Source organism: Protobothrops mucrosquamatus, unplaced genomic scaffold, assembly GCF_001527695.2.
Source record: "Protobothrops mucrosquamatus isolate PMUCROS unplaced genomic scaffold, P.Mucros_1.0 scaffold501, whole genome shotgun sequence".
In the NCBI taxonomy this organism is placed as follows: domain Eukaryota; kingdom Metazoa; phylum Chordata; class Lepidosauria; order Squamata; family Viperidae; genus Protobothrops; species Protobothrops mucrosquamatus.
In genome coordinates, this window is record NW_015386817.1 from 41,868 (window position 1) to 53,862 (window position 11,995).

Sequence of the window (11,995 nt, forward strand, 5' to 3'; positions counted from 1 at the left end):
CTGGGCTGTCTGCATGTTAAGCAGATGTATTAACCTCTAGGCCACAGGTTCTTTCTCACTTTGTCAGCTATGAGACAGGGGGGAAGAATTATCTTGAGTTTGGTGCACCCTGTCGGCCCAAATATGGGAGAAAGGATATATAAATCTTACCAATTTCTAACTTAAAAAACAAACAATAATGGCATTAGCTTTCTATGTATAGCCCGTTCTATTTAGAGTAGTCAGATACATATGTAAAGAAGGAATTAATATACATATACCGGAGAAACGTTAGCTCTTCTTTCATCAAAATTAAAATCAGGTGCACTGTTTCCTTCAGGGTCAAATAACCAGCATGTTTCCATGTATAACAAAAGAACAGTATAAATGTTCCTTACCTATTTATTTACTTAAGATTGAAATAGTCAAAATCAAAATTACAAAATACAAATGCTTACTGAATTGTAATACGATTACTTGGTGCATGTTTAATCTGTTCTTGTAGCATTATGCAAAATTGCAGCCTGTTTTCTATTCTAAAAGTAGCAACAGTCTATGACTTTTGATCACAAAATGTGTTTGTGTGTGCTGGAGTGCTCCTACACACCTTTACAACATGTATAGATATATTCACCTGCAATTTGTTTAAAAATGCAAACTGCATCCTATGAAGCTCACAAATTATGTTATTCAATCTTTAATTAGATCTTTTTATTCAGCAAAAAACAAAAGCACTGGACTGCAGCCATAGCTTCTCTAAAAAAAGTCTAAAAGACTGGTGAGAAGCACTTGTGGAAATAAAGTTGATGCTAGAAGTGTGTGTGTGTGTGTGTGTGTGTGTGTGTGTGTGTGTGTGTCCGATGTCACCAAAAAAGAGGACCATGGAGATAATGGAATGGTGCCTGCTCACACCTAACTAAGGAGTCTTTGGTTTAAATTTCATCTTGCAGAATAAATTTAGGCAAATCCTACTTTCTCAACCTGAGTTTTTCCTCTTCCATCTTGTGCTGCTTGCAACTGTGTGTTTATATTCTTTAAGAACTCAGGGAAAACATTAAGTAAAGGCTACATCTAATTAGTGAGGCAACTTTATTTGAAATCAAGCTTAGCAAAAAGTATGTGCTTGCCCAGAAAGAGATCACAAAACAGTAAACAACATTGTTTTTATAAGCCTGGGCTAGAACAGCCGCCAAATCTTTTCTTTCCCTACTCAGAAGAACATTTTTGCATATCAATAGACTCATCCTGTATTAACAGACCTTTAAAAGATAAATCCAAATTTAAGGAAGGAAGGACAGAACTGTTGACACTATAATGTGCTGAAAGATACTTTATGCTCCTTAAAATATCATGGAATCAATATGTATGTACTGACATTCTTGGAAAATAGGGACCATTAAATTATTTATGAAAGTTGACTATTTTTATTCACATTTCCATTTGAATCTGCAGATATTCAGAACAGTCTGAGGCAGAAACAATGCCTAACATATATAACTAACATTTCCAAAATCTTTTCTTAAATTCTTTTTCCACATTTGGTCTGAATGAACTAAATTGATAAATGCCTAACTTGAATTCTGTGATATGAATATTCTATATATATTTAGGCAGGCTCTAAAATAGGGCATTACAGATATTCTGCATTCTTATACTTGAGGCAAAGTCCAAAAATAGGGCTTTAAAGAGATTCTGCATATATTCAGTACTCAAGCTCCCCTTAACTAAAGCTTTTTCCGCTTCAACCATTTGAAAATCATTCTTAGATATTCCCAAATTGGATTTGTCTTGAAGTACTTTAGTAATGCTTAAGAGCTTTCCTTCCACAGCAAAACAAATTTGGGTGGCCATGAGAGGGAAATCGAATACATATAAAGTCCAAAGTTTATTTTTACATACATACTGACAAGGGTAGCTGAAAAATCACATAGAGAATTACCTAATATCCATTCAGCTGCTGGTGAAAGAAAACTATAAATAAAATAATGCATCTCAAGTAGGATGTTGTACGTCCAATACTCAATGGATCCACATATTTATGTAAGCAATCTATTCAACTTTGATTTACATAATCATGCTCCAATCTTTCATTCTGGCGATATTTTCTGCCAATAGATATATTTATTGCAAGTATAATTTCATTTGTCTGTTTACTTTTATGGAAGTTCTTCAAAGCAATCAATGAATGCAAGTGCTATCAGGAAAAATGTTTTAAACCTATAATATTTTAGCAACATTTTGTTTCTATTTTGTGAATAGAAAAGAGTATTTTCCTGTATATTGAAAAAAATGTTCCTGAAAGTGGGTTAAAAAGCAAGTTAAGAACAGATGTAGCATAACCAGTTAATTCTTTGGTTCTCCAGATGTGAAAGAAACCCAGGCAGAAAATAGCCAGAGTTATTTATTTATTTATTTATTTATTTATCAAATTTGTACCCCGCCCTTCTCCTAGTGGACTCAGGGCGGCTTACAGCCAGTTAAAACAGATAACAATACAAAATACTAAATTTAAAATGTAATTAAAATGAAATATTAATTATTGGCCGTTTCTTTTTAAAATTATTTTAAAACCAAATTAAAATATAAAAGACTTCCCCCACCCCAAAAAATTAGAAAATTATAATTTACAAAGCAAAGAAAGATTATAAGTGTTCAAATATTAGGTTGTGAAAATTCTTATCTCTGGAGGCCAATAGACTTTTGAGAATCTTCTTATTCAGGTAAACATTAGTTTTTAGGCAATATAAAATATATTTGGAGTTGCCTGCTATAAATACACACAACACATACACATACAAACAAACACACAACCATGTTCTTTTCTTTCAGTCTTGTTCTTTAAAAAATAATGTGCAGTTTTAATAGTGGCAAATGCAGCATTAAAGGGGAGTACATACATTTTCAAAAAAAAAGTTTGTATTTGAAATATGCTTGGGCTCAACAAGCAAAAAAAAAGAAAAGAAAAGAAACCTAGAAGGAATAATAAAAGCTTGCAACAAATGGAATGTACAACTTCAATGCCCAAACACATCCATACTGCATCTTATTTCTTCTTGAATTAAGATGATTTATTTTGGTGTCTACTTGGTACTCATTCTACTGTGGCATTTACCCGAGTTATTTTGAGAATGTGGACTTCACATTCTTAACAATGACTATGATAGCTAGAGAATTCTGGGAGTTGAAGTCCACACATCTCGAAGCTTCCAGCTTGGGAAAAAAATGATCTAGAAGATATTGTGTCTTACTTATCATTTTCTTAAATCAAAGATAAGTGATTCCTTTGAATAAAGCTTGACTGATTCTTGATAACCACGGTATCCATGAAGTTTTCTTGGCAAACAGTCAAGTATTTTTATCCTTACTTTCTTCTGTCTTTTGTTTTTTGTTTTCCACTTTCTAACCTGTATTTCAGCTTTGATAGTCCCGTTCAAATATTAAGCCCTGCTTCACTTTCTCAAAATCAGATAAAATTAGCTATGTTCTGCCATTTACTTAGTGATATTGTGTGTTTGCTTCAAGTCTGTCTTAAATCTTGACAACTGCCTGGACAAGTCAGTGCAGTTCTCTTGGCAAAATTTGCTGAAATGGTCTGCCCTTGCCTTCTTTTTGGGCTGAGAGTGAGTGACTGAGCAGAGGTCAACACCAGCTGGCTTTGTGCCTAAGGCAGGACTAGAACTTCCAGTTTCCCGGTTTCTAGCCTGGTGCCTTAATCACTACACCAACTAGCTGTCTACTTATCAGTACAACTGTGTGTGGGGAAAAATACCATAAATTGAAGTTATCCTACAAGTGTTACAATATACATTCTGCACCTATTAAGCTAAAATTCATAGCTATTTCATAAGATCATTTTCTATGCAGCAATGGGCATGTTGTTAAAGAGGCAGCAAAATGAATAAGGGTCCACAGCTGATTACGCTTAAAGAAGAGCCTGTAAAAGAATATTTTTTCTCCTAAGGCTATGATAAAAAAAAAAACAAGCAGCAATAAAATATCAAAACTCTGCCTCCTTAGCTTTTTCAATTTTCAGCACAACCAGACAAGCGTCAAATGTTATATTTAATCACACTGTGCTTTAATTCCAGTCTTAGTTTTTATTATTATGATTCAACTTTCATAGTTTCAACTATCTGATCCAACGATAGCTTGTTTAACTATACTGTTAAAATGTAGAAGGTAAAGAGATGCTTTTCTGTACAAACGTTTAGCCTTCTGGGATTCTGGATTTTTTGATTCCAAATGTAACATCTTGCAAAATCATCAGGAATTCCTGACTTAGCACAACAAAATTTAAAGACAAAAATTACAACCGCAACTAACATGGGCAACTTTACAGTCCTGTGCTGGAATTATTACCTGACATTCTCCTTAGATACTGTATGTGGGATATTTTGAAAAGCAAACATCAAAAATGTACATTGAAGGAAGGAAGGAAGGAAGGAAGGAAGGAAGGAAGGAAGGAAGGAAGGAAGGAAGGAAGGAAGGAAGGAAGGAAGGAAGGAAGGAATTTCCCAGAAGTATATAAACAAAAACAGAATTTCCTACCCGTAAAAGTGATTGAGACTCATCCTTTGACTTGTTATCAGCAGATCCAGGATATGGCTGAAGTGGTCCAGGTTTTTCTCCACTTCCTTGGGGCATGCCTTGCAGGAATCCCTTGGTCTCAACAGGCAAGCTATATACAGGCCTCGCAAGATGAGCAGCTTCTACATTTGGACTATCCCTCAAAGCCTTTGGCTGCTCTTGGACAACAGACACCGTGGTCAGAAGGCCCAAGCTTGTTTGGGTATAGGATGGGCTTCCTCTCAAAATGTCCACTCCTCTCCAAGTTGTACCACGAAGATCATCACTAGACCCATCAGGCCAACCTTTCTCCTTCGATCCTTCTTTTTCCTCCATCTTTTCCTTCTTCACTACACTCTCCAAGATGGGGTCCCCCATTTTTGGATCCGAACTGATCAGGTTATAAACCTTCAGATCAATTTTGGATTCTTCCTTGAGAGCAGCCGCCATCCCATGGCTATCTTCCCCATTGGCTGTGGTGATGTCCATTTCTTGACAGTGCACAGTGTTGAAGTGTTCCAGTAAGGACTGTGTATCAAGCGCTGTAAAGCTGCACTGACGGCATTTATAACAATTATGGACTCTCCTGATAAGAGAGAAAAACAGAGGAGAAAATATTAGAGTAAGTTCATCTATCGTGACCAAATGAAGAGAAATGAATTATTTCCACATCTGGTGGACTGCAAGCCTTTCAGAATTGGGTGAAGATAAAAACTTGTCTAAGTCAACCTTGGGTACGTGAAAACATCATTTGTTCTTTGAAATCTTACTTGTTGTTATTAAGATAATGGTTTCTTGTTGCCTTCTTTCAGGTTCTATCTATCTATATTTAATTTCCCAATCTAGCACAGGGGCCATTCCCTACTGGTCTCCTTTCCAGTTACTAACAGGCCAATCCACCTCAAAGGATTATTGTTGTGGGAAAAATAGGAGGAGGAAGGTTTGTTGGATATATTTGCTGCTTTGAGTTACTTGTCAAATAATTTAATTTACACTGTGATATTCACTTTTCATCCATTCAGTATACAGATAGTCGTTATCTTACAAAAGTTCATTTAGTGACCATTCAAAGTTACTTGTCAAATAATTTAATTTACACTGTGATATTCACTTTTCATCCATTCAGTATACAGATAGTCGTTATCTTACAAAAGTTCATTTAGTGACCATTCAAAGTTGTAACAAAACTGAAAAAAATAACTTATGACCACTTTTCACATTTCCGACCATTGTAGCATCCCCATGGTCATGTGATCAAAATTCAGATGCTTGGCAATTGGCTCATATTTATGATGGTTGCAATGTCCTAGGGTCACGTCATCCCTTTTTGAAACCTTCTGACAAGCAAAGTCAATGGGGAAGCCAGATTCACTTAACAAACATGTGACTAACTTAACAACTGCAGTGATTCACTTAACAACTGTGGCAAGAAAAATTGTAAAATGGGGAAAAACTCATTTAACAGAAATTTTGAGGTCCATTGTGGTTGTAAGATGAGTATCTAAACTTAATGAACTTCTGATCTGCCTTTCATTGTTTTTCTTTCCTGTGCTTTGCCTTTCTCCTTCCTTCTTGTTTTATCCTATTTAAATGCAGGAACATATGAATATTTCCACAAAAATATCAGTAATAGTTATGGTTTTATTGACAGAGAATCAATGTCCTCAATACATGTATTAAATTATTTAACTCTACACTTATAAGTCAATTAAGGTGCTTGATTATAAACTTTTAACAAGTGAATATCAAAAATGAGTGTTCAAAAATTAGTTTAATATTTTTTTTAATTTCCTCTGATTAACTATTTCCTATGTTTTTGTTTTACCCTGATGAAAAAACAACTAAGCTGCATTTATTCATTTATTCCATAGCACTAGGATGAAATAAGTGTATTAGGAAAAAAGAGGAACTTTTATACACCTTGAATTTCTGAGACACTGAATATATAGGAATTGTAGTTCTGTTCATCTATAGAATACAACTGTTTGGTGTCCTTATTCAACTAAAGAATACCATTATAGCTCTTTTCATCTAAAGCAGGGGTAGTCAACCTTGGCTCTTTTATGACTCGTGGACTTCAACTCCCAGAATTCCTGAGCCAGCACAGCTGGCTCAGGAATTCTGGGAGTTGAAGTCCACAGGTCATAAAAGAGCCAAGGTTGACTACCCCTGATCTAAAGAATAGGTTGCCAAAATCTGTTAAAAGTGTTGAAAACTATTGTAGGAAACTATGTTTTCCCTTATTCCTCCCTGCTGAGAAGAATGAGACATATAAATTCATGAGATACAAAAGATCAGCAGGGGAAAAAGAAACCAAGAAATAAATGGAGAATTCATGAAAATTACATGCAACACTATTAGTAGTAGTCTGGCTTCTCAAATAGGAGATTTCCAGTGTTAATATTAATTATAACATTTAGGAAATTTTGCTTCCTCTACCACATTACAGACTTTTAATCTGATATTCTTGTTTTAAAGGTAAATGAATGTATTATTTTTCTTGAATAATGAGAATATGAAAAAGGTCAATGCCAACTAGTAAAAACAGCTAATCCCTGGGTTTTTTTTTCCCCTCCTGAGATCTGAACACAAAAGGGGGGATTACATTTATTAGAACAGAACAGAAGAACAAATAAGAAATTATTAAAATCTACCTATTTTTCATATAATTTTGTAAAATCTGCTTTTAAAAAAATCACATTTCCTTCAAAGATTTTGAATAAAAAGTGAGCTATGAGGAAAGAAAGATTTATTCACTTTGTTAGAAAAAAGCATTGGGATATATCATAAAATTGACAGGTTAAGAGAGGTTAATCAGTAGACTAGAATAGTATTCTAGTCTACTGATTAACCTTAAAAGTATTCTATTATTGACCAAGTGTGATTGGACACACAAGGATTTTTTTCTCCTGTGCATAAACTCTCAGTGTACAAACAACAAAGTAATATAATCATAATACTGATAACCTATAAGAGAAGGTAGTAAAAAAAAGATGAGAAGGATAATAGTAATACAGCCATACTACATGGATAAATATCCATAGACATAAGATGGTACTATGGTAATTAGATGGTCAGGAAAGTGATGGCATGAGGTTAAAAAAACCTATCTCTGTGTCTAGTTTTTTTTGGCATGCAATGCCCTATATAGTGTCCTGAGGCGAGGAGTTGAAACAGTTTATATCCAAGATGTGAGGGGGTCTGTAGATATTTTTTCAGCCCTCTTTCTGACCCGTGTAGTGTACAGGTATTCAAGTAGGAACTATGGGTGGGAGAATACAGCTACTGTAAAGTAGACCTTGTCATGACATTCCTCCATCCTCTTAGTTAGAAGAACACTGGCAAACTTTGCTCACTTAACTCCCCTCAGGCTATATTAGTATTGCAACTCTCATAATTTCTAGTCAATATAAGTTATGCCAACTAGAAATTCTAGAAATTGCACTTCTAACACATGTAGAAGGTTCCAATTTGGGGAAAAGGCTGCCAGAGAATCTTTTATATCTTGTTCTTATATGAGATTCTACTTGAATCTAATTTATTCCTTTTGCCTACCTTATTCCAAACATTCCAATAATTAGTCACTGATCTTGAGAACATTGTCAATCTTCTCATGCTACTTTAGTTAACATTATATTTTTCCTGGAAGGGGAGGTTTTTTCAAGTTTCTTTTCTATTAATTTTTTGATAGAAAATAGTTTTTCTCCCCCAGGCAACCATATCTCTGTGTGGATGGCAAACTTCGCCAGTTGCTGTACATTCAATTATTAGTGGGACTTTCAAGAAAGTGTTAGTTAGCCTCTGTCTCTAAATATCATACAGTTAATACTAGTGAAAGGAGCTTACACCTATACAAGCATAAAATTCTTTTTATAAGTACTATGTTTAGTTTTTTATTCATGTAGGGTCCTTTATGGAATGAGAGTGATGCCTAGGTTTAGCTAACAAATTCTAGAAGCCTCTTTATTCTTTCATTTCTATAACAAAAGACAAAGCAGGAACTACAACTTTACTCCAGAATGCCAATATGCTATTTGTGGATGTGATGAGGAAGGTCATAAATTTGACATCTCTCATCTCTCCTTTGGCATATCTTATCCCCACTCACTGAAAGGCAAATCTGTTGATTTTTCTATGTATAAAACCAGTGGTGGGATTCAAATATGTGAACAACCGGTTCTCTGTGTGGATGCCGCTTTCGGAAGTCCATTCTGGGCCTGGGCAACAAAAAATTAGCTACCAGTTCTGCCGAACAGGTGCGAACCGGCTGAATCCCACCACTGTATAAAACTGCACTAAGGAACTAAAAGAGAATTAGACCTAGTCTGCCCTCCTAGCAGTTTTAAAGTATGCAAATGAGATTAGATTAATAGGTACCATTTTGGTGGGAAGGTAACAGCATTCCATGTGCCTTTGGGTATAGCCATACTGGCCCCATGACCACAGAAATGCTGGTTCCCTCAGCCAAGAAACGGAGATGAACACCATCCCCTAGAGTTGGACACGACTGAACAGGGAAACCTTTACCTTGTCCCTTTAGCCCTTGACCAGCGGACTGGCACAAAACAGCAGGGCTGTAGGCTAAAACAGGACATAAAAATAATAAAAACAATAATCCTGGGAAAAGGTAGAGGTAAACCTTTCCATACTTCTGGCAAGAAAACTCATGCTTATGTCCATATAGTCATCAAAATTAAGGTTGAACTTGAGAATCTTTTATATCTATAAATCTGATGATTTTATTTCTCAGTCTGTTTTTCTGGTGCCGATAATTCACAAATGAAATCTTTTGAAAAAGAAGAGCTTTCTAATTCAGAGATGAATATGCAAAGAAAGTTGACACCATTGCGTAACTACTATCTCCTTCTCCCCTTCCTTCACAGATACACGCACCTGCTTTGAATTCCCTCACAAGGATCTTATTTTTACAGCATCTGGACATTGTGTCTCTGCTGCTCAGCCCATCATAGCAAACGGTCTCACTTTCCCTACTAGATAGATAGGCTGAGTTGGAAATATAGGCTTAAGCTTAGATAAAATACTTGTGAGGCAAGCAAAGGAACCACCATTTGTAGCTACTTTATTGAAGGGATTAAAATACAAAGGAAATATATATGCAAACATATGCATGTACTACTTTTCAGGGCTTTTTTTTGTCATAGAACGCCCAGAATGGAGTTCCGGCACCTTTTTGGAATGGAACCTTGTTCCAGTTCCATACTGCATCCAGGCAAGGCGGGTTGTATGATGTATGTGAGTTCTGGCACCTTTTTTTTTTTTTTAACAAAAAAAAGCACTGCTACTTTTGAATAAGAAAATGGTAAGCGAAGTAATTACCTTTTTTAAAAAATGTAATTTAAGTATGCTGGAATATAAACACTTCATTACAAAGAAGTGTAATGGAACAGCCAGATACTGGCATTAAGATAGGATGGTTGGGTTGTTTTTAAGGGTGGGAGAGGAGAGAAAATAGGAAAAAAGTGAGAGTTCCCCAAAATTTTGAAACTCTTCACAATTACTACTATCTCTAAATTATGAATAGGGAAACAGAGGAGAATCATTACAGTTGAGAAAACTAATTTTGTTTCTTAAATAAAAGATTTTGATTTGCTTTATTTTTATAAACTATACATATTGTATTTCTTCAAGGAAAAATCATTGCTAAACATTTTCTTTGCTGAGATTCAATTTACTAGAGGTTGAAAGATTTAGTTTTAATTATTAAATGACCACAATGATTTGGCAGATACCGAAATTTATTCATTAAATTTAAATGCCACCCAGAATCATTTCTTAGTGAGATGGGCAGCATATAAATTTAATAAATGCATAGTTTGTTTCATTTTAATTACTAATTACGTAATTACTAAAATTACTTAGTTAACAAATTCTAAGAGTCTCTCTATTCTTTCATTTCTATATCAAAAGCCAAAACAGGAACTGTTTTATTCCAGAATTCCTATATTCTATTTGTGGATATGAGGGAGAAAGTCATAATCGTGGCATCTCTCACTCCTCCTCATTCTGTCCCATTCAAAATATTGTCTATTCAGTAAAATAAAAATAGCAAAACACATCCTCTTATTAAACTGCTTATTCAAAATCCAGTCTGCTTTCTGCATGAAATTTATGCATTATTGTATGGTGAGTTTTCCAAACTGAGTTCTTTAAAAAAAAAGTGTTCTTAAAAGAAAAGATCAAGGAGAACAAACAAGAGATCTGATTGTATGTGATGCTTTGCAAGGAGAAAAATGGGAAAATATGTTGGGTCAATTCTGAAAACTTTAGCTGAGAAAGAATGAGAACTGTGCAATATGCAATTTCTAAATACAGCCGATTTAAATGTCTCATATACCTTGGAATAACAGGCATGCCTATTTTCATTCAAGCAGACCATGAAAAGTACTGTATTACTGAAGTATGTAAAACATATGTTCCCACATTGGAACAATATGTTGCCAATTTCCTGTATATGCCATAGAAACAGAACACTTTTTTACTAGCTAACATGATACTGTTTTATTAGAATTACAGTAGCACAGAAACTTCCCAGCCAGGATCTGGACCCTGCTGTGCAAAGCTTTATAGTAAAATAGAATTAAAAGCAAAGAAATAAAATCAGGGCTAGCCTTTAGCAAAACAAGCATAAATCCATAATCCTTAATCCAAAGATATATGTGCAATTGCACCTTTCATGTAACAGGATATTCAGCAATACCAAGGGATACATGTCATTTAATATAACCTTAATACCAATATGATTTGTGTGTAAGAAAATAATATTAAACAATAAATGTTAAAATATAACTTCACACATTTTTTTCTACAAGCGCAGAACAGTTTGAGTCATGTTTCCAGCCTGCGTACTCAGTGGGAAAATAGATAAAATATTGGAGATATGGTTTAATTGTTTGGGGAGAAAAATATCATCGATGCAGAGGCAGAAAATCATCCTTTTAGACTATAGGTAACACAGATAAAAAATGCAAAAGCTCCATCAGCATCAACTCAAATGAAAAGGAATAAGAAATTTCATTCTCATCTGCTATTTATGAGTTGTGTTTTACGTCAGCATTATTCTACTTCATCTTTTGCTTGTAGTTTATGTGTTGTAGTTTAAAAAAAATCTGGAAAATGTTTTTTTTTTCATTATTTGAAATTGTTTCTTTTTTTTTCAATTTTCTGATCCGTGATTGTGGCTTTTCCTAATATAGCAAAAAACAAACAAACACGATCCGTAGCTGGCTGACTGGCCGTACTCAGCGTGTGGTCCTCAATGGAACCGCATCTACATGGAGGGAAGTGTGTAGTGGGGTGCCCCAGGGCTCTGTTCTGGGCCCAGTGCTCTTCAACATCTTCATCAACGATCTGGACGAGGGGATAGATGGGGAACTCATCAAATTTGCAGACGACACCAAGCTGGCAGGAATAGCCAACACTCCAGAAGACA

The 11,995-nt window shown here is 35.0% G+C and overlaps 1 protein-coding gene across 1 annotated transcript in view; it reads right to left on the minus strand.

Moving 5' to 3' along the window:
- Nucleotides 1-4,515: 4,515 nt before the first annotated feature.
- The window catches only part of TRPS1 (transcriptional repressor GATA binding 1), a gene marked incomplete at its 3' end in the record, with an annotated part of 36,768 nt that continues 29,288 nt past the window's right edge, over nucleotides 4,516-11,995 (minus strand). The window contains exon 3 of the mRNA XM_015816800.1: nucleotides 4,516-5,131. Within this exon, the coding sequence (XP_015672286.1) occupies nucleotides 4,516-5,131 (616 nt within the window). The remainder of the gene's footprint in view (nucleotides 5,132-11,995) is intronic.